General features: G+C 38.5%; 5 protein-coding genes across 6 annotated transcripts; 4 read left to right on the top strand and 1 right to left on the bottom strand.

Annotated features, from left to right (window-relative positions):
- Positions 1 to 957: 957 nt before the first annotated feature.
- Positions 958 to 2,627, top strand: LOC106381204 (probable calcium-binding protein CML49). The gene is made up of 5 exons (XM_013821087.3): positions 958 to 1,686; positions 1,816 to 1,862; positions 1,984 to 2,159; positions 2,245 to 2,263; positions 2,355 to 2,627. Exons 1-5 carry the CDS (start codon positions 1,071 to 1,073, stop codon positions 2,457 to 2,459), a joined length of 963 nt encoding a protein of 320 aa, XP_013676541.2. The 5' UTR covers positions 958 to 1,070; the 3' UTR covers positions 2,460 to 2,627.
- Positions 2,628 to 3,938: 1,311 nt separating this feature from the next.
- Positions 3,939 to 6,321, top strand: LOC106381203 (ATPase GET3B). Its single transcript, XM_013821086.3, has 11 exons — positions 3,939 to 4,195; positions 4,275 to 4,486; positions 4,554 to 4,616; positions 4,724 to 4,834; positions 4,919 to 4,993; positions 5,073 to 5,141; positions 5,232 to 5,297; positions 5,380 to 5,454; positions 5,540 to 5,638; positions 5,742 to 5,876; positions 6,016 to 6,321. Exons 1-11 carry the CDS (start codon positions 4,024 to 4,026, stop codon positions 6,151 to 6,153), a joined length of 1,215 nt encoding a protein of 404 aa, XP_013676540.1. The 5' UTR covers positions 3,939 to 4,023; the 3' UTR covers positions 6,154 to 6,321.
- A 281-nt stretch (positions 6,322 to 6,602) lies between these two features.
- LOC106379398 lies at positions 6,603 to 8,260 on the top strand. Its single transcript, XM_013819364.3, has 3 exons — positions 6,603 to 6,887; positions 7,103 to 7,486; positions 7,731 to 8,260. Exons 1-3 carry the CDS (start codon positions 6,845 to 6,847, stop codon positions 8,102 to 8,104), a joined length of 801 nt encoding a protein of 266 aa, XP_013674818.2. The 5' UTR covers positions 6,603 to 6,844; the 3' UTR covers positions 8,105 to 8,260.
- Positions 8,261 to 9,067: 807 nt separating this feature from the next.
- On the top strand, positions 9,068 to 13,053 carry LOC106381201 (glycerol-3-phosphate dehydrogenase SDP6, mitochondrial-like). The gene is made up of 6 exons (XM_013821084.3): positions 9,068 to 9,710; positions 10,424 to 10,897; positions 11,371 to 11,702; positions 11,779 to 11,939; positions 12,176 to 12,434; positions 12,497 to 13,053. Exons 1-6 carry the CDS (start codon positions 9,344 to 9,346, stop codon positions 12,794 to 12,796), a joined length of 1,893 nt encoding a protein of 630 aa, XP_013676538.1. The 5' UTR covers positions 9,068 to 9,343; the 3' UTR covers positions 12,797 to 13,053.
- A 148-nt stretch (positions 13,054 to 13,201) lies between these two features.
- LOC111202423 (exocyst complex component SEC8-like) lies at positions 13,202 to 22,035 on the bottom strand. 2 transcript variants are annotated; one of them, XM_048753952.1, is made up of 27 exons: positions 21,744 to 22,035; positions 21,365 to 21,451; positions 20,993 to 21,205; positions 20,612 to 20,785; positions 20,277 to 20,381; positions 19,933 to 20,042; positions 19,658 to 19,837; positions 19,156 to 19,276; positions 18,969 to 19,075; positions 18,439 to 18,746; positions 18,197 to 18,357; positions 17,962 to 18,077; positions 17,504 to 17,574; positions 17,299 to 17,429; positions 17,170 to 17,219; positions 16,914 to 17,014; positions 16,420 to 16,529; positions 16,138 to 16,245; positions 15,356 to 15,538; positions 15,184 to 15,269; positions 14,743 to 14,914; positions 14,562 to 14,639; positions 14,228 to 14,329; positions 14,016 to 14,090; positions 13,833 to 13,928; positions 13,692 to 13,741; positions 13,202 to 13,597 (listed from the first exon to the last, which is right to left on the bottom strand). In XM_048753952.1, exons 2-27 carry the CDS (start codon positions 21,404 to 21,406, stop codon positions 13,510 to 13,512), a joined length of 3,138 nt encoding a protein of 1,045 aa, XP_048609909.1. In that variant the 5' UTR covers positions 21,407 to 21,451; positions 21,744 to 22,035; the 3' UTR covers positions 13,202 to 13,509. The 2 variants fall into 2 exon arrangements, with proteins under 2 accessions (XP_048609909.1, XP_048609932.1); XM_048753975.1 differs by lacking the exons at positions 20,993 to 21,205; positions 21,365 to 21,451; positions 21,744 to 22,035 and having other exon boundaries at positions 19,658 to 19,832.
- Positions 22,036 to 22,230: the final 195 nt, after the last annotated feature.

The following is a 22,230-nucleotide window of genomic DNA, read 5'->3' as shown; positions in this document are numbered from 1 at the left end:
CGATTTTAGATGTTTACTTTTGACAATTTGTATATATTTTCAAGTATTTAAACCAACTTAAAAGTATATTTTATATTCTGGATGTTTTTATATACATTAAATCTATAAACAATTAATATATATAAGTATATAAATCTATTTCGGATATATTCGGATACCCGAAATATTTTAGTTTGGATCAGATTCGGTTTCAGTTCTCTAAATACTAAAATTTTGAATAATTCAGATATTTAATCAATTTCGGTTCAGATTTGATACTACTTTTTTAGATCGGATCGGTTTTTTGGATTCAGGTTTTTTGCACAATCCTAATAGTGACATGAAAAAACAAACAGTAACATATTTTTGAAAAATACACCCGCGCGGGCGCGCGGATCAAAGTCTAGTCAACTTATTATACTATTACTCAAAAAGTCAAGATTATCTACTTTGATTTCTTTATCAACTTATTATACTATTACTCAAAAAGTCAAGATTATCTACTTTGATTTCTTTTCAGGATTAGGTAAGAAATTAGGTTTATCAACCAAATAAAAAATCGATCCAAAATCTAGATTCATTCTTTATCAGGACTAGGGTTTTTAATTATCTTAAACCCAATTCCTATGTTTATATTAAATAAACTTTTACGTGTTAAATATCCTTCTTAATTCTCTTGTTAAATATTTAAATTGTAATCGCAATTATAAGATATTTTTATTACAATGTCAAAGTTTAAGAACCAAAATTACGTTAAACACTTCAATTAGACAATTACAAAGGAAACTCAAATAAAAACGTTTTATGAACCGAACCGGGCCGCCAGAAAAGCTGATCTGACGACGGAGGACCAAGTGTCAAAGAACGTACAACCAGCAACAAAAACTGACGCGTCGCGCTCACGCGTAGACCGTATCTTTTTAATTACGAATACACCCTTCTTAGACCGCGTGTAATAAAGCCATGTGTAGCTTATCCCATGGGTGATATAAATATTCCGACGTGACAATAAAATATATAACCAAAAACATCGCATTAACCACTTCTCCACTTCTCTTCTTTCATCTGTCCGAACGCTTTCTTCTTTCGCCATGTCTGGTTACCCTCCTTCGAGCCAAGGTTACGGTTACGGCGGAAACCCACCACCGCCGCAACAACCCTACGGATCCTCCGGCGCTAATCCACCACCGCCTCAACCTTACGGATCCTCCGGCGGTAATCCTCCACCGTACGGATCCTCAGCTGCCTCACCCTACGCCGTCCCCTACGGCTCTCAGCCTCCGCCTTCCTCCGCTCCTTACGGCGCACCACCGTCTGCTCCCTACGCGTCTCCTCCGGGAGACCACAAGCCGCACAAAGAAAAGCCTCAGGCCGCTTACGGATCTCCCGGTGGCTACGGATCGTCTGGTGGTTACGGCGGCTACGGAGCTCCTCCGTCGGGACACGGCGGAGGATACGGAGCTCCTCCTCCTCCTCCGCAGCAGGCTGGTTACGGAAGCCCGTTCGCGTCTCTGGTCCCGTCGGCGTTTCCTCCGGGAACGGATCCGAACATCGTGACTTGCTTCCAGGCGGCGGATCGGGACCAGAGCGGCTTCATCGACGATAAGGAGCTTCAGGGGGCGCTCTCTTCGTATAATCAGAGCTTCAGCATGAGAACTGTTCATCTCCTCATGTATCTCTTCACCAACAGCAACGTCAGAAAGATCGGTCAGTTTCTTGATCTTGGTCAAAGTGTTGATCTTTGGTACCTAACCGTTATTATAATTCAAGTTGAAGATAATCATCTTTTTGATTTTGAGTATTATAATGATGTTTAATAATGGTGTGACGTTGCAGGACCGAAAGAGTTTACTTCACTTTTCTACAGTCTTCAGAGTTGGAGGGTAAGTTATTAAAAAAAAACAATGGTTTTGGTTTATTACACATATCAAGAGTCTTTGGAGTTTATATAAACAGTTAATATAAACTGTGTGGTGTTTTGTGTTTTGTTTTTTTTTTTCTCAGACTATATTTGAGAGGTTTGATAAGGACAGAAGCGGTAAAATCGATACGAATGAGCTGAGAGATGCACTCTTGAGCCTCGGGTTTTCGGTGTCTCCTGTGGTTTTGGATCTGCTCGTCTCTAAGTTTGACAAGAGCGGAGGCAGGAACAGAGCTATTGAATATGACAACTTCATCGAGTATGTTCATTTGATTTCAACTTTTATCACTTTCTTGTTTTTCCTCTGTGAAGAGTACTGATTCTGGTTTGTTCCATTGTTGCAGGTGCTGTTTGACTGTTAAGGTATAGTACTATTATCTTTGTTTGAATCACATTTTTAGTTAGACAATGTGTAGAGTATTGTTTTGATGTTTGATGGAAATATAAATTGCAGGGGCTGACTGAGAAGTTTAAGGAGAAGGATACGGCCTTGTCAGGCTCAGCTACTTTCAACTACGAGGCCTTCATGCTCACTGTTCTACCCTTTCTCGTCGCTTAAGTTTGTTGCCCCGTATATGGAGCTTTTGGAATAATTTCTTTGTAGTTTGATATTCTGGAGTTTTTATCTTACCTTTCTCGCTTTTGTAAGATTTGGTCCATTTGGATTAATGCTTGTGGAATAAATTTGACCGTTTAAATGGGGACTAGAATCCCATGTACCTAATCATTCCAAAGAGTAAACTCGATACTTTCAAAAACTTGGATGTCTACCCTCACTTTCCCAAGGTCATTCCAGTTTGGTATGCTAAAGAACAAGATCTCAAGAACCTTCAAAGCCCTTAGAGCGTTCATCTTTTTCTCTTTGACTCCCTACCACGTTGCCTTATTTGTTTTATCAAGTCTAGTTCCAGTGTGACTCGAACCACGCTTGAACAAGACCCTTCAGGTAGATTTGTAAATAATTCAGTTTAGTATGGTTTTTTGTTGTCAAAAAGAAAATAACAATAATCAAAAATAATTAGAATAACCAAATCTAACCAAAGACAATCAAATTTAACTGAACTAACCAGAAATAACCAATTTCTAAAAAATTATATCAAAATCTAAATGGGAAAAATGACTTTTAAATCCTAAACTTTCAAGTTATAAAATTAAAAAAAAAAAAAGTTATTTCATATCGTTTTTTTCACTCCAAAACATCATTATATTAATTAGAGGATATATATATATATACATATCTATCGCATAGTAAAACACATAGATCTGTTTTCTAAACCAATTAGATAAACAAAATGTGTATCTTATTTAAACAAAAACATGAAGTGTGTCGCACTTCTCAGTTTTGCTTGAGACATACCAAGACTTGCAACTGAAAACACTGAACCAAGTCCGCCGGATGACACAATGATTACATTACCTTGAGAAAAGCTGGTGAAGATCCTAATTATTTCATCTCTCATCATTCCAATTCCAGAATCACTATGCATAACCAAATATTCAAATCAGATCAGCTTCTTTTGAAACAAACTTATGTTATATAAACTATTGCATTGGACATTTTGCTTGAAAAAATGTGGTTAGCTTATGAATGTTGACCAAATATTGGTAATGGTATTTATAAAATTCGCCACTTCTCTAACCATATTAACATTAAAATGGAAACTAAAACCCATAATAGAATTATCTCAGAAAATGTGTAACTCAAAATCAACAAACACATGATTTTCATCATAGACTCTATATATATACAACCTCTATATTATACTCCTAATTAGAGGATAATATCTAGCTCAGTGAAAATAATCAAACTACTTATTTTAGTATCAAAAACACTTGAAAAATATAATTCAAAATATCCTAATTACATTCTTAATTAAGAGGCAAACGTGATAGTTGTGTTGTGTGTGTTGTCTTATGTATGTTGTCATACGCTTAACTGAACCGAACCTTTTTTTTTGTTTAGTTCGGTTTAATTGTGACTTAACCGAACTATCCGAAACCGAAATTACCCGAGCCGGATAAACTGAATCCAAGGCGACAAAAAAGAAACACGACACCACTGCTTCTGTGTCTCTTTCTCTAACCAAAGTGAAACACGAAGAAGAGAAGAAGCAGACGCAAAAATGGCGACTCTTTCATCCTCTCTATTATCTTCTTCTCCTCTATGCAAATCAAGATTCTCTCCGTCGAGAACTGACTTCATCTATTTCTCCCCTCGAAGAACTCTCTCCGTCGCCTCGCCGGCGATTCTCTCTCTCTCCGTCAAACATCGTCGCTACAGAAACTCTTTCCAAGGTTCCTCTTTTAATCCTTCTTCCTGATTGAAAACATGGGATTGATCGAAAAGGTTTCTCTTTTGGTTTGTGGGTTCCAGTGAGATCAGTAGCTAGTCCCGCGGAGACGGCGTCGGAGTTCGATGAGATGGTCTCGGGGACGAAGAGAAAGTATTATATGTTAGGAGGGAAAGGAGGAGTGGGGAAAACTAGCTGCGCAGCTTCTTTGGCTGTGAGGTTTGCTAACAATGGTCACCCAACTCTTGTTGTCTCCACTGATCCAGCTCATTCCTTGAGTGACTCCTTTGCTCAGGTAAAGGAGGTGACTTTGAACTTTGTTTGTTTGATTGAAAGGTATATGATTGTGTTGATTTTTGTAGGACTTGACTGGAGGAATGCTTGTGCCTGTTGAAGGACCTGAAGCTCCTTTGTTTGCTCTTGAAGTATGTTGGAAGTTTCAATTTTTGTTTTTTGTAGTTTATGTTTTTTTTTGGGGGGACTCTTTTTAACTCGAAAAAGTGAGTTTTAATTTTTTATAGCAATGCAACAGATAAACCCTGAGAAGGCTAGAGAAGAGTTTCGCAGTGCCTCTCAGGCGAATGGAGGGACTGGGGTTAAAGATTTTATGGATGGTATGGGACTTGGCATGCTTGTTGAACAGGTATGTTGGTGTAGTAGCATCTTGTGACTTTAATGCCTCTTTGCAATTTTTGTACTGACTCTTTATTTTTTTTGGTTGATGAAGTTGGGGGAACTTAAACTTGGTGAGTTGCTTGACACACCGCCTCCTGGATTGGATGAAGCCATTGCCATTTCTAAAGTAATCTATCTCATCCTTCTTTGATTTTGTTGCTTTCTGTATTCTTGTTTCTTGCTTATAGTCAAAAGGTTGTTCACAGGTCATTCAGTTTTTGGAATCACCTGAATATAACATGTTCACCAGGATCGTGTTTGACACTGCACCAACGGTGAGCAAGCTCTAGTGCTCTACTGAAAACTTCCCTCTCTTTTTATTAGCAAACTTACTGTTCAAGACAAATCTCATTTGTTACTTACAGGGTCACACGCTAAGGCTACTCTCCTTACCAGACTTCCTTGACGCGTCCATAGGTAAAATCTTGAAGGTGGGGGAGATGTCAGATTAAATCTTTTCTTCTACCGAAGTGCGTATCAGTTTCTGAGACTTTGTTACTTCTGCATCTACAGCTTAGGCAGAAAATAACCTCAGCTACTTCAGCGATCAAATCAGTATTTGGGAAAGAAGATAACAAGCCTGATGCTGTAAGTCTTTATAATACTAGTCTTCATCTTTGTGAGTACACACCGGTTCATTCCTTTTTAAAAAAAAATCTGTGGATGTGAAAAGGCTGACAAATTGGAACGGCTAAGAGAGAGGATGGTTAAAGTTAGAGAGCTTTTTCGTGACACAGAGTCAACAGAGTTCGTCATTGTCACTATCCCCACGGTAATTTATACTAATGCATCTCCTCAGAGATCCTCCTATCTTCAAACATACATTTAAGTCTAAAGTCTAGAGTTAGCAGCATCACGGTTCTTAATGTTTGTAGGTAATGGCTGTCAGCGAGTCTTCTAGATTAAGTGCTTCATTGAAGAAAGAAAGTGTCCCCGTCAAAAGACTTGTTGTTAATCAGATTCTCCCACCATCCTCCTCTGACTGCAAATTTTGTTCCATAAAAAGAAAGGTATATATATACATGCACAAACTTCTCGTTAACTCTAAACCAAAGATTGGTCTTGTCTGCCCATCCATCAACCACAATGAATCAGAGAGAGAGTTTTGGTGTGGTGAAATATTCTGAACTTGAAAAAATGAACTTGCAGGACCAAATGCGAGCTCTTGATATGATCAGGGAGGATTCAGAACTCTCAGGTTTGACATTAATGCAGGCTCCGCTTGTAGACATGGAGATCAGAGGCGTTCCTGCTCTGCGCTTCTTGGGAGATATCATTTGGAAATGAGAAGAAGAAGAAGCAAAGTTCAGTTGTATTGAGATAGTAGTGTTGTTTACTACAACTTACATTACATAGTTTTGGAATAAATATTGCAATTCTTGGGGACCAAAAGCTTCAAGATATTTACAATAGTTATGCTTAGAAGAAAATATTTATAGAACAATGTTTATGACACTCTAATTAGCCATAAAAATGAACTTGGAAACATGTGGGGGGATAAACATCTAAAAACGTTTGATTCAAAAACAAGGAAAAGAGACGTTGCATTGCATTGTTAACTTCTGTGTTTGTCTTATGTGAAAATTAGTAAAAAAAAAGAAGTTTGACAGCTCTGTTTTAACCTCAGAGAATGGAATCATTGACGTCTTGCATATGCATTAATGTAACTTGTGTAAAAAGTTGGAAATAAAGCGAGAGAGAGAGAGACGAGTTTCCCTCATTTCTCTATTTTGTCGCATTCAAAAAGACACCGAAGGTTGAGCTGTAGGCAGTAAAAAGAGACGACACTGGACAGCTCTATCGTACCGGGTTCTTACCACGGTAAGCAATTATTTTAACAGTGGTTAAAATGTTTAAAAAGGTAACATTAAGCAAGCGATGACCAGTCAAAGAGCCCCCCTCCTATATCAAACAACAAAATCATAATCCATTTTCAGAGAGAGTAAATACAGAGAAAGAAGAAGAAGAAGAGAGAGAGATGGCAGCATGCATTGACTTGTCGAGGATTCCCCACATCCCTGGTCTGTCTCACTCTTTCTTTCTTTCTCCTAATCTCTTCGTCTCCTTTATTACATTTGTTCTACAAATGAAACGTCGCATCTTTTTGATCCTCGGGGAAAGTAAAGTTTCAATCTTTACTCTCTTCTTTGGCTCTACTGAACACGAAACTTGTTAACAAAGTTTCCTACTTTACTGAGAGCTTTAAAAAAATCTCTTCTTTGTGTTTGACTCTCAGGGAGGTTGCACGCGACCAACAACCCTTACCAGAGGTACGGTCCAAAGGGTTTCATAGAAACCAAGATCCTCCCCAACGACGACCTCTACGTCCGCGTCGACCTCCCAGGCGTTCCTGACGACGCCATCCGCCTCAGAGTCGACGCCGTGAGACAAAAGGTTGTCTTTTTCTCCGGCGAGGAAGTTCTCGGCGCCGGAGACAACGCCCACGACGTTCGCGAGTACTCTGGAACCGCCGGTCTGGGCTGCGACTGCTGCGAGATCACCGGCGTCGATGCCAAGATGAAAGATGGAGTCTTGAGGATGATTCTCACTAGGGTCAAAGTCAAAGACCATCATGACAACAACAACAACAAGTGTACTCACTTTCTCCCTCCTAACGCAGGTTCGAATCTCCTTCAATACCACACCTTTTAATTTGCCTCCATTAGTGTAATACTATTACTATTCTGAGAATGATGGAATGAAAAAGTAATCTTCATTCATTTTCTGTTACAGATTCAGTTACAAGGTTTGACTTTTATAAAACAAAGTAAACCGAATCAACGGTTCTAAACCGGAAATGAATTAACAACATAACCAATCTAAACCGTTAATGCTTCTTTATATACTACTCTTCGTTTTGATAGGCAAATCTGGGAGATACGATGTGAACTCACTTGTCATGGTTGAAGTGGAGGAACATCCCTATGTGGTGAAAGGTCGCAAGGACACGTTGGCTACCAACCGAACATCTGATGGATGTTTTCGCTTCTCGGTGGACATGCCTGGTGTCTGCAGCGACGACGTCTTCGTGATTCCCAACCAGAACGAGATCAAGTTCTACGGTGAGAACAAGGAGGTGTATGAGCATGACGAGAGCTGCCGTATTTTCCTTGGAGCCATCAGCAATCGTCAGTGTTGTTCCTTTGGGATTCCGCTTCTGAGCCACGACATCGCTTGGGATGCAGAGTTTGGTGTTCTCAAAGTGCGTGTCTCACCACCTCCTCGCAACCGCAATTGAGTAATCATCACTCTTATCTACTACGTTTTCATTTCACTGTTTTAGCAGTGTGTGTGTGTTTTAAGTTGAGACAATTGTTATGTGTGTGTCCTCCTCCTGCTTTTGTGTTTGTTATTGGAATCTTGTGACCAGTCATGTTCATTGCTTTCACAATCTCTATTTTTCTTTTGTCCCTTAAGCTGACCCAACAGATTAAACTTGAATTTTATAAAGATAGGAATATGAAAAACATAAAAAATCTGATCATGAAAGCATTTCTCTTCGAAAACTCAAACCACTATAGATATTTGCATATTCCACACGTAGCCTCAACAAGTCTTGTTCTCAGTGTTCTAGTGTGGTTGAACACCATTCCTCCCTAAAGGAAGACCAAGTCCAGACCCTAATAAATGTTCCGATCACTCATGATTATTACTTCCTCCGTTTTTTAATATAATATAAGTTGTTTTAGAGAATTTTTTATGTTCTAAATTATATGACGTTTTCAGATTTTTATGTAAAATTTATTAATATTTAATATTATATGATCAATAATAATTTACCTTCTATTTTATTATTGATTAATTTATGCTTAGATAAATAATTAGTGATGTTTTTGTTTAGAAAATATAAAAATTTAATGATTTTTTTAATCTATGTGCATAATTTTAAAACGATTTATATTAAAAAACAAAATGAGTATTTGTTATTGTCACAAGTTAGGACTAGTTAATAATTAAAAATCCTTTATATATTAATCAGAAAGTGTTATTCGCTTAATTTTCTTTTAGAAAAAAAAAAACAAAATGTTCAGACAAAACAAGCTAATGATCATAATATTTCATACATATTCTTTGATCCTCCTCCCGTTTGGTTGATTCAGTATTTGTATTCACTTTTTACAATTTAATTAATAAATTTTTTGTGGTTAAAAAAAAAAACAGAATGTTCAGACCAAACATGTCGTTAGTATCTTTCAGGTAATACCGAGTAGTAGTAGTATTAACTAACAACGTAAATATGATTCGACCATTAACACAAACCATTTCTTAAAACATTGTTAAGTAAAAAGTCAACAAACTGTTCCTTAGAACTCGGATTTCTATCTAACTAAATGACGAAAACACCCTTCATCAACTCACCGCACATTTATCCGAAAGGGTGAAAAACGTAATTTAAGGATAATTTGTTATTACAGTGGATTTTTCATTCATAATCTTCTTCGCTTCCCAATGCAATCCATTCCCTCCACGATCTTCCATGTCAGTCTCTTCCGTCCGCCGTTTAGCCGTCTCCGCCGCCGTAATCGCCGCTGCATCCGGCGGCGCCGTCTACCTCTCCCCCTCCGTTGCCTCCAGCGACAGAGCCGGCGGCGGTCCGGTTCTAGATTCGTTGAATCGTACTCTCGGCGATCCCTCCGCCTCCGTGCCGTCTCGATCCGCTCAAGAGTCTGCTCTCATCAAAGCCACCTCTTCTAATCCGCTCGACGTCCTCGTGATTGGCGGTGGAGCCACCGGCTCTGGAGTGGCTCTCGACGCTGCGACACGTGGACTCCGCGTAGGTCTCGTGGAGCGCGAGGATTTCTCCTCGGGGACGTCTTCACGTTCAACCAAGCTAATCCATGGAGGTAAGTAAGATCATCTATTAATTTTTTATATTTTATAGATTGTTTTTCTATTGGTTAGTTAGATAATGGTTGGTTAGATAAGTAACTCTACATTTTAATTAAATGATTTTATATTTAGTTTGTGTACATAATTCTAATAACTCGATTAATAAATACTCCTCTTCCCGTTCCTTAAAGATACTCCCTCCGTTTCATAATAGATGAAGTTTTAGTACTTTGCACACATATTAAAAAATTATCTTTTCTAAACATAAAATCATTAAAATATAATTTTAAACTAATTTATTTAATTATAAACAAAAATAATAAAAACACAATTGGCTACACAGTTTTTGATAAAGTTAAAGTTACCTAGATATGTGAAAACATCATCTATTGTGAAACAAAAACAATCACCTAAAACATCATCTATATTGAAACAGAGGGAGTATATATTATAAAGAAAAATTTTGTTTCTAAAAGATTCATTTTTTACATTTTCAATGCATGTTTTATTAACTAATTACAAACTTCAAAAATCTTAATTGCACTAATTATTTTTTTTATTGGCTTAAAATTGTGGAAAAAAAATAGACACAAAAAAATATGCAAATTTAATATATTTTATTAAAATGTGTGAAAAAACTAGAATATAGATATTTTATGAACAGAGGGAATATTATTTTCATTTAATCTTGTTCTTATTTTTTATAACTAAATATTTATTTGATTAGGAGTTCGTTACTTGGAGAAAGCTGTGTTCAATCTCGACTACGGACAGCTAAAGCTTGTCTTCCACGCGCTCGAGGAGCGTAAACAGCTCATCGAGAACGCGCCCCATCTCTGCCACGCGCTCCCGTGTATGACACCTTGTTTCGACTGGTTCGAAGTGGTCTACTACTGGATGGGGCTGAAGATGTACGACTTGGTGGCGGGACCGCGGTTGTTGCATCTGTCTAGGTACTACTCTGCGCAAGAGTCTGCTGAGCTCTTCCCTACTCTCGCGAGGAAAGGGAAGGACAAGAGCTTGAGGGGGACTGTTGTGTATTACGACGGGCAGATGAATGATTCGCGTCTGAACGTTGGGTTGGCTTGTACTGCTTCTTTAGCTGGTGCTGCGGTTCTTAATCACGCTGAGGTTGTCTCGCTTATTACGGATGATGATACCAAGAGAATAGTTGGTGCCAGGGTTCGTAACAATCTCACAGGTAGTACAATAACTTGCAACTTATTGAGTTTAGTATATAACTTCTGCAGTTAATGTGATGGACGCAATGTAAAAATATCACAAAAAATCGATAGGTAGGCGTTTTATAGGAGATTTTAATGTGATGGACAATGTAAAAACATCAAAAAAATATGGATAGGCAGTAATTAGGCGTTTTATAAGAGATTTTGATGTGATTGACGCAATGTAAAATATATTAAAAAAAAAAATCATTGATAGGCAGGCGGTAATTAGGTATTTTATAGGAGATTATTGATTAGGCGGGCGTCTAGACCGGCAATTAGGCGTTTATAGGAGATTATGAATTAGGCGGGTGCATAGGCTGATTTTTTGAACACCTAAGCCAATTTACAAGAAAAATCGTTTGGTGTAGGTCCGATTGTTGGCATAGTAGGAAGGTATTTGTCTAGATGCCGTCTAGACTGATTTTTAGAACTTTTTTTGTTTTGACAGGCAAAGAGTTTGAGAGCTATGCGAGAGTAGTAGTTAATGCGGCTGGACCGTTCTGTGATTCCATAAGGAAGATGGTTGATGAAGATACAAAGCCTATGATATGTCCAAGCAGCGGTGTACACATTGTGCTGCCTGATTACTATTCACCAGAAGGGATGGGTTTGATAGTTCCTAAAACTAAGGATGGTCGCGTTGTGTTCATGTTACCGTGGTTGGGAAGAACGGTAGCTGGGACTACAGACTCTAACACGTCAATAACTCCGCTTCCTGAACCTCATGAGGATGAGATTCAGTTTATATTGGATGCAATAAGTGACTATCTTAACATTAAGGTATGTCCAAGTTCAGCTCAGAGATGAATGAATAATCAATTTAATTATGGATCATGACATTATGATGTTTCACTAGGTTCGACGTACTGATGTTCTCTCGGCTTGGAGTGGTATACGTCCGTTGGCTATGGATCCAACTGCAAAGAGCACAGAGAGTATCTCAAGAGACCACGTTGTCTTCGAGGAACATCCTGGTCTGGTCACTATCACTGGTGGAAAATGGACAACTTATCGAAGGTGAGGGAGCTGTTTAAACTAGCAGGCAGGGCCTCCAAAATTATGGGAAAAAAATTAAAAAAATTCTTAAAAAAATGTTTATAGCCCCATAAATCTCAGAGCGGGTCCTCCATAAATCTCATAATAAGTATCCAAACTTATGGAAAAAAAACAATTAAAAAAATCTTTAAAAATGGTAAGCATGGTTTAAAAAAAGTTGTGTTATTGTTGCTCATTGATTTGTAAATTTGTTTCAGTATGGCTGAAGATGCGGTTAATGCAGCAATCAAATCAGGGAAGCTGAGTCCAACCAATGGATGCGTAACACAGAAGCTACAGCTTCTTGGTTCTCATGGATGGGAACCATCTTCTTTCACAGCTCTTGCGCAGCAATACGTGCGCATGAAGAAAACATATGGTGGTAAAGTGGTTCCTGGAGCAATGGACACAGCTGCTGCAAAGCATTTGTCTCATGCATACGGTTCGATGGCTGAACGAGTCGCCACCATAGCTCAGGTTCGGTTCTTTTATCTTCATAACGTTTAGGTCCGGTTTATGATTTTGGTTATTTGATGTAGGAGGAGGGTTTGGGGAAACGGTTGGCGCATGGACATCCGTTTCTTGAAGCAGAGGTTGCGTACTGTGCAAGGCACGAGTACTGCGAGTCAGCGGTTGATTTTATAGCGAGGAGATGTAGAATAGCGTTCTTGGACACAGACGCGGCGGCGAGGGCGTTGCAGCGTGTGGTGGAGATTCTAGCGAGTGAACACAAGTGGGACAAGTCGAGGGAGAAGCAGGAGATGCAGAAGGCTAAAGAGTTTCTTCAGACATTCAAGTCTTCCAAAAACGCACAGTTTCACGATGGCAAACACAACTGAAGCTGCCTGCATCTGAGAAAAATTTAAAAACTACTCTATTTGAATTTATTATTTTCTTCTATTTCCCAATTGTTGGTGGCTCTTGGGTACTAGCCACTAGAGATGAGGAATAAATGGTATACGGATGGAATAATACTGCCACTACTCAAATGTTTATTGGATTAAACAGAACTTTGATGTGATGTGATGCGATGGAGGACAGAAACAGTCTCTGGTCGGTCGCAGATAAAACAGAGTAAATTGTGAATTTCACACCTTTTCTCATATTCAACGTAGAGAGCTATATTTTCTAGTAGACTCTGATAATATTTAGACAATAGCAATTTATTTCATGCTGTCTACGAGAATACAATCACAAATGAGAGTGAGTAAATTTCACTTTCAGTCTTTGTTTTTCACTTGGAAGATAAAATGACCTCACCTTTGAAAGTTTTATACAAACGAAATCTCTTTACCAAAGAATTTAGACAAAATCAAAGCAAGGTCTTGGTTCCGTATTCCACAAGGCAAAACGAAGCTAGACAAGTGAACAAAATAATTAATGGAACCGAACTAGTATCGCGGCATAAGAACCAAGACGATGTACATTCCAATGTTTCTTGCCATTGTGATTTTTTCCTGCAGCTTATGAAAATAATGAAACATAATGGCTGCTGGAGAAGCTTTGTCTTTATATCCACGGTGGTAATCCACAATGGCTCGAGGAGTTGGTATTAGTGAGAAAGAATTTCCGAAAGGCGAGATTGAGCATCTGTAGGAGTATCTCTTCCAGGAACATTCACCTTTAGAAGATTAGAATACCTGCAAAGCCCATATAGTTTTTATTTCAATAAGTCAGAAACTGTATTAGCCACAATGTGAGAAGCTTAAAAGGAAATAAAGTTAAGAAGCAGACTCTGTGGGTGTAAACATTTGGTCATGTTCCGCTATGAATGTAAGCAACGCCTGTAGAACATCAGGCAAACATCTGAGTATAAGAATGCTAAGAAAAGCCAAAGGACAAAACCAAGAGGAAACGATAGTTTCTTTGACTAACCTCGAATGGCATGTTTAGTAGTTCAAAGTAAGTACGGACACGATCTAGGTTCTGTTGTACGCTTTCACCATCAACATATGGAATAGCTGCCATGGCCTGCCATGTATAATAACACACAGATGTAGAAAGTGAATGCTATTGGAAATGATTAAGCTCGACACCTAAACATACACTAATCTTTACCTGTTCCAATGCAATAGTGTTCCGACAAATTTGCTGAACTCCAAAAAGGTTTATCGATCTCATGTCAGCCAAAGCCTAGCAAAAATACGTAATAAAAGACTTTTAATGGTTTCGAAGATGATGATGATCAAATGTTAGATATATAACTGTGATATGGAATATTGACATTTGAATTAGAAGTACCAAAGATCTTATGAAAGGAAGAGGCGTACCTTAATGGACGCATTCGCTGCAATTCCACAAATGCCACCAAAAACATAGTTGCGCTTCTCACCAGAGATGAAAGGCGACATTCCCTCGTCCCTACGTGTTATCTGTATAAAAAAGAGGAAGTGTTAAACACTTGGGTGCAGATATATAGAGGTTGAAAAGAACCAATTCAAAATAAGATTGTGCACTAAACAAGAATGTAATTTCATCACAAACAAATTAAGATGGCTTCATCATTTGGTTAACTAGATTCTCTCAACAGAAGAGAGTGATACAAATATTTGATGACTCATGACTATGAAAGTAAACAAGGCTTTTTAAAGTGATATAACTAACCTGTGAAGTAAGAGAAATCACAAAGTCGTCGGGCTCTTCAGCATCCTCATCCTCCAAGTATTCTCGATTCGTCATTTCCTATCCCAACCCATAGCATAGCATTTCGTAAGCTTTACATGTCACATGCTGAATTTATCATAGCCATGGCACCTTCTTAACAAAGGAAACATCCATCACATACCTGAAGATGAAAGACTGTTTCCAATTGCATCTCAACACGTAGAACCTTTAGGCAATCAGTCGCAAGTTTTCTGTACTCATCAGCAAATGATGCCAGGTTCCTAGGAGAAGTTGCTTGATTCCTGCTATTATCTTCAGATTGACTTGCTGCACGAGGAACTGCTTGTCCAAGCCTAAAGATTTTGGGAAATTAAGACTTCAGAATAAGTTTTTATTTGCTTGCTACTTAGAGAAGGAAGACATATCCAACTATGCAAGTTTCTTTAAACTTGAGATGGAAAAGACAGCAATCAATCTAGTTTAGTCGCTTTATCGTTTTTATTCCTCTTTTATAAAATCCTCGTAGGACTTCCCATTTTTTGTCCTGATAACATCTAAGATGTACTGACAGATACGAACAAGACAAGCGGCATGCATAAAGAATCTGATCCAACGAACTCACCTCTCAATAGAGTCTGCTACGTATTCAAGAGAGTCGCTAAGAGAGGCTAACAAAATCAGTTTGTTGTCGTCACGAATTAGACTATCCTGTAAGAAACACACTTATTTAAATAATCTTAAACCAAATGGAAAATTTCTTACTAAATATGTTTCAGATAACACATGAAATTTACCTGCTTGATAGACGGCAAACTTAAGAATAGTTCACAGAGTTCTACGTCGGAGCCAACAGCCTCAGAGTGAGAAACAGAATGGCCAAGTAGAGCTGGCAAACAAGCACTCGCCGGATCAAGTCGCATCAATTTCTCAATATCATGCCTCCCAATAAGCCTGTAACTGAGCTTCTCAAGCACAGCCTGATATATAAATAATTAAACTTATGCTCAGAAAATTGTGCGCAATGGAAGAGATACATCACTTTAGATTTAGGGACACTTGAGGCAAACAATGGTGAAGAGAAATGCTAATTTTTATCAAAGATGGACATAAAGGCGCATTTAAGATTGACTAAACCATACTCTACCACCTTTCTCTTTGAATCAAACTTTCTCAGGATTATTTCTTGAAGCATTTAATGTCAAGTTCTGCTACATGGCTTCTCACAAGCTGCTTAATAACCTACATTTACACTGTAGGCTACGCAAGACACTGCCAAAAGCCTAAAACATAATACTATAGTTACTTCATCAAGTAGGCCAGTTTTCACGTAGCTCAAACTGAACTCTAGCTAGCTTCACGATGTTCATGACATTGTAGACTCTAAAGACACCATCATATTAATCTAATTTATACACCTCCAACTGAGTTTTAAAAATCATATCGTGCTTACAAGCCTACTTTTTAGTCTATGATTTGTTCTAATGGTGCAAAACCCTAAACCAGATGTCAGACATATAAATAGATTATAATAGTCAGAGGAAGAGGAAAACAAATGAGAAACGGTGAAGATTCATACCTCCATGTATGATGTTCGACATCTCTCAAATGTTCTCTCAAGAAATGTCTGAACATACTTCACAAGGTCAGTAGAAAATTTAGGCATGGCTTGAGCCCAACCAAGAACCTAGAAAAAGGTTGAAGAAAAGTTAGCTCATAAAACAAAAATACCATGAAGCTGAGGACACGAAAAATGGACTAAATGATGAACTGGAAGTAACCATCCATTCCTTTTAAGGCAGATCAAATATGTGAAAAGCAACAAAGTTTAGCTTCCAGTTTAAAAGCATAGACAACTTACCTCTTTTGCAAGGAGATCTATTGCCAAAAGTCCTTGTAAGATAGGACGACCCTTTTCTACGGTTGGAGTGTAAGTAGTTGTATGTGCACGTGGTCTAAATGCGGCGGCACCTGCAAAATGATTTTTCGACCTTGAATATATGAAAATATACACACTGACACAACTGGTTCCCTCCATTTTCATTTTATTCATAAACTAGTGAAAATGCAACTATTCGTATAAAAACTTTCTTGCCGGGTAATCTTTCAAAATAGGTGCAGCATTTCTCAAAGACGCCTCAACTTTTTGCCATACCCTATATAGGCAGACTGTATCAGTTATTTTTGTAAGCAAATGCTTCTACTACCACCATGCGATGGTAAGAGTCCAAGTGTTTGACACCAAATTAGCAGCTCTCCTTTCACAATGCAATTTCTATGTACTGTTAGAAGAAAATTACCCTAAAATAGCAACAAAAACGCTATGATCAGATCTCTATAGTGTATGGAACTAACTTGATATAGCTTGCTGTACGCCTTTCCTATAGTCCACAAACATTGTAGGTAACAGGTGGTCCTTCACAAAGTTCTCAGTGAATGTAAGCAACCCATCAATCCTGTATCAAATACCGAAAACTCGATGGTGAAAATTCTGGTAACTTTTCAGCACTTAACTAAACAATAATTTCAACTTTCATTTTGGACGGTGAGCAAGGTGTTCAGCATTGCCAGAATGACAGCCTGCACTGGCAAGCGGAAATTTTGAACTTACACAAGCTGGGAATGCTTTTTGGGCAACATTGAAGTGATTTTATCTGTAAACTGCAAGACACGAAAGATTATAGGTCTACTGAAATACAGTTTCCATTGAATGAAAAAGCTTATGAACCAGAATCAAAACCTGAAGGACAGGTCGGTATATAGATGCAGCTAGATATATTCCCTGTTCAGGCAATACTGCTGCAGAACCATAACCTTCCTGTGATGAATTTGGAGCCTTCTTTCCCCAGCCTTGGCGAATTAGATCAGCTCCTGCCAGCAACACACGTCATTAAGTCTACCCAAGGCATCATAACATAAGAACAGACAGGATAGTTGATTAGTACCCTGATTAGAAATCGATACAGTTGCATCTGTAAACCGAAAGGTGAATGTTAGCCCATCTTCAGGTGCATTCCTGCAGTCCTACATCAATCAAGCATCAATACTACTAACCAAACTAGAGAATTTTACATTCAAATTTGTGTCAAACTCTTCAGCGCTCCACTTTACTAGCGCTCTGAGAAGAACCTAAATGAAAAATTCCTAGACTTGGGTTTCGTAAAACCTGCTTATTAGATCATCAGAATAAATCTCTGCTCTAATATCCTCCCTATATTGTCGATGACCATATATTGTGATTCCCAGCCGAATGAAAACATACCTCTACATGGAAATGAGGTTTATCTTTAAAAAATCTTAAATGTCTAATTCTTGGGACATGTTTCGTTGTCTATGTATCTAAATGATAATGAGAAAGCCATCTCAGTAAATGTATGAACTGCCAACGTTAAAGGTTACTTGCCTTTTGTCTTTTTTGGAAGCCTTCTTTGCAACTTTAGCAGTTTGTGCCACAGCATCTGCTGAAGCAGCTTCTGGAGTTGCTCGTAGAATCTCACAAATGAGTTGCTGGCATTCACTCTTCACCATTAACACGTAAAATTTCAATAAGCTTATGTATAAGAAACCATTAGATCAATGTAGATTTATAAACATTTGGCTTCACGGCGTATTATATATTTTGGAAACAATAGGCGGACCTGTAAGACTGTTAAGGGATAACTGATAGTGTAGCCTCCAGTAACTTGGGATGCTTCAGAATCGGTATTCCAGTTCACATTCGTAGGCAATGACTTCGGTGTGTTAATGTCATGTTGCGAAGCCTTCAACTCCAAAAGCTCTCCAATAACAACATGATTTTCTGTAGAATAGTAAGAGAAAGTTTGAGCTTTCACCAGAGAAACAAAAAATATTGAGAGGCGTTTACAGTTGAATTGCTCACCAAATATCTTGACAATAGTATCTAAAATTGAGTCAAGAAGGTCTTTTGCAGCAGCTTGCGCCTTCCCTCCAGGAACCATAAGAGGCGAAACAGGGCTCACAGCCAGGTGAGTTCCTGAATTTGATATCCTGTTTTGAGGTTTCTCTTTTGATAGTCTGTAGGCCTCTGGTTGTCCTTTTATAAAATGCAATCCCGCAGCTACCGTTTGATCACCCTGACTACAGGCGGACTTTGACAAATTTCTAGTCTCCATATGGGCTTTAATCTTGGATATAATGATCTCATGTATTGTGGGTCGAAGTTTTTGGCTGCATGAGGACACAAAAACATCACTAAAAATGTTTGACGATTTCTATAATGGAATGTACTGATTTCCACCAAGTGACGTTTTTGAATGGAAAACTAGCAAATTTTAACGATCTAAAACTAATACCAAAGGAGTGAATTTTCTATAACTATATCTAGCTACAAGACAGAAATCCTAGCATTTTTAAGACCATTTAGAAAAGTGAAAATATTTAAAAGCGAACCATATGATAGCACCAGCAGCTGCAACTTTTCCAAGCATGCAGAGACACTGAACAAGGGTCTGTAGATACTTCACATGAAGTGGATCATCACTCTTTCTTACTGCTTCCTGAAACAGAAGAAAAGGCAGTGTCACAGCACTGAAAAAATTGGGCAAAAGATAGTTGTATAAGTGTAACAAGCACGTACAATAAACTCGTCAGGCGTGGAATCAGAAAGCCATGGCGTAAGTTGGTGAGAAAGCAGTTTACTATCAGTAGCTTCATCATGTTCGACAGAGTCCTCCTCATCATGTCCATCAAATGATGAACTAAGAAACGCAATGTAATTAAAGAAACACACATTAGCGAAGTAGAGGAACTGCAAAACAAGCAAAATAATTTTATAGAAGCAGAACAACCTTAGGTTGACAAAGCCACTTCTGCCGTAATCAATTTACACCATACTCTCTTTTATTGACGAAAATTTTAATGAAGTATATTGATGACAACTTCCACATAATGACTATATAAATGATGCAAGTATGCTAATATCTATATTAAAAATGAAGCTCCAAGAGCCTCAATGGAGAATCGAAACTAAACTGACAATTACTGAACAAGGAGCACTCCGAATAAGGTAAATCATTACACACAAAAAGCATTCCTAATATCCCATACAGAAACAACTGAAGGGAAAGGTTGCTTCATACCCTTCCTCAATAGACGACGTTCTATGTGAACCATTTGTGAGCCCTCTAACAACAAACTGACTATCACCTTTCAGTGTCCGTGTTCTACGAGACAGTGGTTGTGAGCTCATTCGACTAGCTGCAACAGCTGTTGTTGTTGGTACATCATCATCTCTTTCGTATATGCTTGACGCAACTGAACTGCAGCATATACAAGGTCAAGAACAGAAGATTGTGCAATAACAGAATTGACGAGGTAAACTATCAAACAAGCAGGCCACTGAAAAGAAACCTACCTGTATTCACCTCTGTTGTATAGATGTGCATGCAAATCGTCTAGAATTTTAAAGAAAAGGGCTCCGCGCAGCTTAGTTAGCTCAGATCTGACATCTTGAAGAGCACCAACCTAAGTCAACGTACCAGACCAGTATATATGAGTACAATATCCAAGTCAACAGTATGTATCTCGAACAAAAATAATCAGAAGTCCCCGATGGAAATTAGATGATACCAGATCCCTTCAACGGATAAATAACAAAACAGTCCTAGAGACCAAATTGACAACTGAATGGGAAGACCCAAAAATGTTCCCATGAGATTTCTTTTTCAGAATTGTTAAGATTGGCAGTTAGGAAACTACCGTTTGAAGCCCCTCACGCTCAAGCATCAGAGACGACTGAAGATACACTTGAATAGCAGCGTAAAACTGCTTATCAGCAATGAGCTTCTCAATACGAGATGGAACCTGTTCAATGTTCAAAAGGCAGAGCTACCATAAAAAAAGTTTCTTCTAAATAGCACAAAGTAAAAGAAAGTAAGTATAAATATTGGAAAACGAAAACATGTCAACAAAAACATCATCATAAATACTGAGTGCTGTCAGGAGTGACGAATCAAACTTCAGAGCAGCGCAAATACATAGCAAGCACTGTCCAAAAAAATCAACAATGAAATGTTACTGCTAATCTAACCAACCTTAGCAATGCCCTCAATTTGATCCAAAAGTGCGATGATGTGCCGCAATGTTACAGAACGGTACCACAGCTGGTGCAACTGTTTATTGCGTGTACCCAAGCTCCTCTTTGCGTCTGCCAAATCATGCTTCAAGTCGCCTAATTTTTCAGTGGACTCACTGAACAATCGCAAGATCTGTTGAGAAATTCAATGAAAGCAGGACAAAAGAAGACATAATCAACATCTAAGTTACTTCACGAATGAACTTTTACTAGAAAAAAGTCCAAATTTATAAATCATAGAAGCAGGCATAATTCAGTAAATCAAACACGCAATAAGCCTAAGGTAAAAAAGGCTCTCTCCAATAAAAAAAGGAAGAGGGGTCAGATAAAAGGAACCAACCTGTGAGTAGTTTTGAATGGCCTTGTTGAAACCACCGTGATAAGCATGCACAACTTCATCCACAACCTCCTCGACAACATCACTTTGTTCCTTTAGTAAAAGAACGTCAGTCTCACGGTCTTTTGAGGTGAGGATATGGACCACATGTGGCAAAGAGTCGAAGCGTGCAACAGCCCAGCTCTCATCTATTCGTGCCAGCTCATCCCTAAGGTACTGCAATAACCATAATCACTTAGACACACACACACAGCCACACATGTACTCCAAAACATACTCTGTGTCCCTATAAATGCCTAAGGGGATAAAAGAACACACTCCTTCTATTAACGGCGACCATAAGGTTATAGCTAGGAGTGAAGAAAGTGGACTTACAGTTTTATCTGAGGGAACAGGCAAACCGTCGAAGATCCCCATGCTGGTGGACTATTCCTCAGCACATTCCAATCAAACACTCTGTATCTGAAATCAAAAGTTGAAAACCAACACATACATGAGCTAGAGAGGACGTTGATAACAGAATTTCCACGATGAATGACGATGCTACGTAGCTCAATTTCAAAAAGAAGCTAATGGAGCGAACGGATGATACATGATTCAAGTGAGGAGAGGACAATGTAAAACATTCAGTCATCATCACTCGTTCAACGAAAGATCTAACGGATACGTAAACATTGGCGTAAACAGAGATCGAGAATAGCAATCAAACACGAAGTGGATCTAGAGAGAAAAAGTTTTCAGCTGCGAATCTAACCTGGGATGCGAATCCTCCTTTGAATCTGATCAGTGCGTCTCCGATGGCGAAGAAGTTAATCAAAATCTCGAGCTATGGAGGGATCAAATCTAAACTCGTTCTTCTCCCGTTCCAAGTTCTAATTCTCCAAAATTTTATTGTGGGAAAATAGTTCTTCAAACAAAAAATTAGACTTAACGTTTTTTTTTTTTAATTGGACGACAATAACATGTTCACCACCACCACTACAGTTACAACCTTTAAAACGACGTCGTTTAAATTCAAATTCGAATACGAAAGCAAGGCAGTGGAGATGGTGCAGACGAATAAGAAGAAGAAATAAGAAGATTCACCATAGCGACGATGGAGAGGTCGACACTTTCTACTACCGTTACTCCTCCATCGCAGCACCACCCTTACCTCCTTCGGGGAGAGACCACCTCCGCCGAACAAACGGGGATGGCGGAAGGAGGAGGAGGAGAATTGGGCTTCGGTGGTGGACAATGAA

Source organism: Brassica napus, chromosome A1, assembly GCF_020379485.1.
Source record: "Brassica napus cultivar Da-Ae chromosome A1, Da-Ae, whole genome shotgun sequence".
NCBI lineage: Eukaryota > Viridiplantae > Streptophyta > Magnoliopsida > Brassicales > Brassicaceae > Brassica > Brassica napus.
Note: the sequence above shows the minus strand (reverse complement) of the source record. Positions and strands in the feature narration are given on the sequence as shown.

What these genes read in the sequence shown, in the direction of transcription:
- LOC106379398 (XM_013819364.3), top strand. Translation starts at nt 6,845, where the DNA reads ATGGCAGCATGCATTGACTTGTCGAGGATTCCCCACATCCCTG. An exon ending in GAGGATTCCCCACATCCCTG is followed by an intron (nt 6,888 to 7,102) that starts GTCTGTCTCACT and finishes TTTGACTCTCAG; the next exon opens with GGAGGTTGCACGCGACCAAC. An exon ending in CTTTCTCCCTCCTAACGCAG is followed by an intron (nt 7,487 to 7,730) that starts GTTCGAATCTCC and finishes TCGTTTTGATAG; the next exon opens with GCAAATCTGGGAGATACGAT.
- LOC106381204 (XM_013821087.3), top strand. Translation starts at nt 1,071, where the DNA reads ATGTCTGGTTACCCTCCTTCGAGCCAAGGTTACGGTTACGGCGGAAAC. An exon ending in CAGCAACGTCAGAAAGATCG is followed by an intron (nt 1,687 to 1,815) that starts GTCAGTTTCTTG and finishes GTGACGTTGCAG; the next exon opens with GACCGAAAGAGTTTACTTCA. An exon ending in ACAGTCTTCAGAGTTGGAGG is followed by an intron (nt 1,863 to 1,983) that starts GTAAGTTATTAA and finishes TTTTTTTCTCAG; the next exon opens with ACTATATTTGAGAGGTTTGA.
- LOC106381203 (XM_013821086.3), top strand. Translation starts at nt 4,024, where the DNA reads ATGGCGACTCTTTCATCCTCTCTATTATCTTCTTCTCCTCTATGCAAA. An exon ending in AAGCCATTGCCATTTCTAAA is followed by an intron (nt 4,994 to 5,072) that starts GTAATCTATCTC and finishes GGTTGTTCACAG; the next exon opens with GTCATTCAGTTTTTGGAATC. An exon ending in TGTTTGACACTGCACCAACG is followed by an intron (nt 5,142 to 5,231) that starts GTGAGCAAGCTC and finishes TGTTACTTACAG; the next exon opens with GGTCACACGCTAAGGCTACT.
- LOC111202423 (XM_048753952.1), bottom strand. Translation starts at nt 21,406, where the DNA reads ATGGGGATCTTCGACGGTTTGCCTGTTCCCTCAGATAAAACT. An exon ending in CCACGCCTGACGAGTTTATT is followed by an intron (nt 19,076 to 19,155) that starts GTACGTGCTTGT and finishes CTTCTGTTTCAG; the next exon opens with GAAGCAGTAAGAAAGAGTGA. An exon ending in TACTAAACATGCCATTCGAG is followed by an intron (nt 13,742 to 13,832) that starts GTTAGTCAAAGA and finishes GATGTTCTACAG; the next exon opens with GCGTTGCTTACATTCATAGC.
- LOC106381201 (XM_013821084.3), top strand. Translation starts at nt 9,344, where the DNA reads ATGTCAGTCTCTTCCGTCCGCCGTTTAGCCGTCTCCGCCGCCGTAATC. An exon ending in AACCAAGCTAATCCATGGAG is followed by an intron (nt 9,711 to 10,423) that starts GTAAGTAAGATC and finishes TTATTTGATTAG; the next exon opens with GAGTTCGTTACTTGGAGAAA. An exon ending in AAATGGACAACTTATCGAAG is followed by an intron (nt 11,940 to 12,175) that starts GTGAGGGAGCTG and finishes AATTTGTTTCAG; the next exon opens with TATGGCTGAAGATGCGGTTA.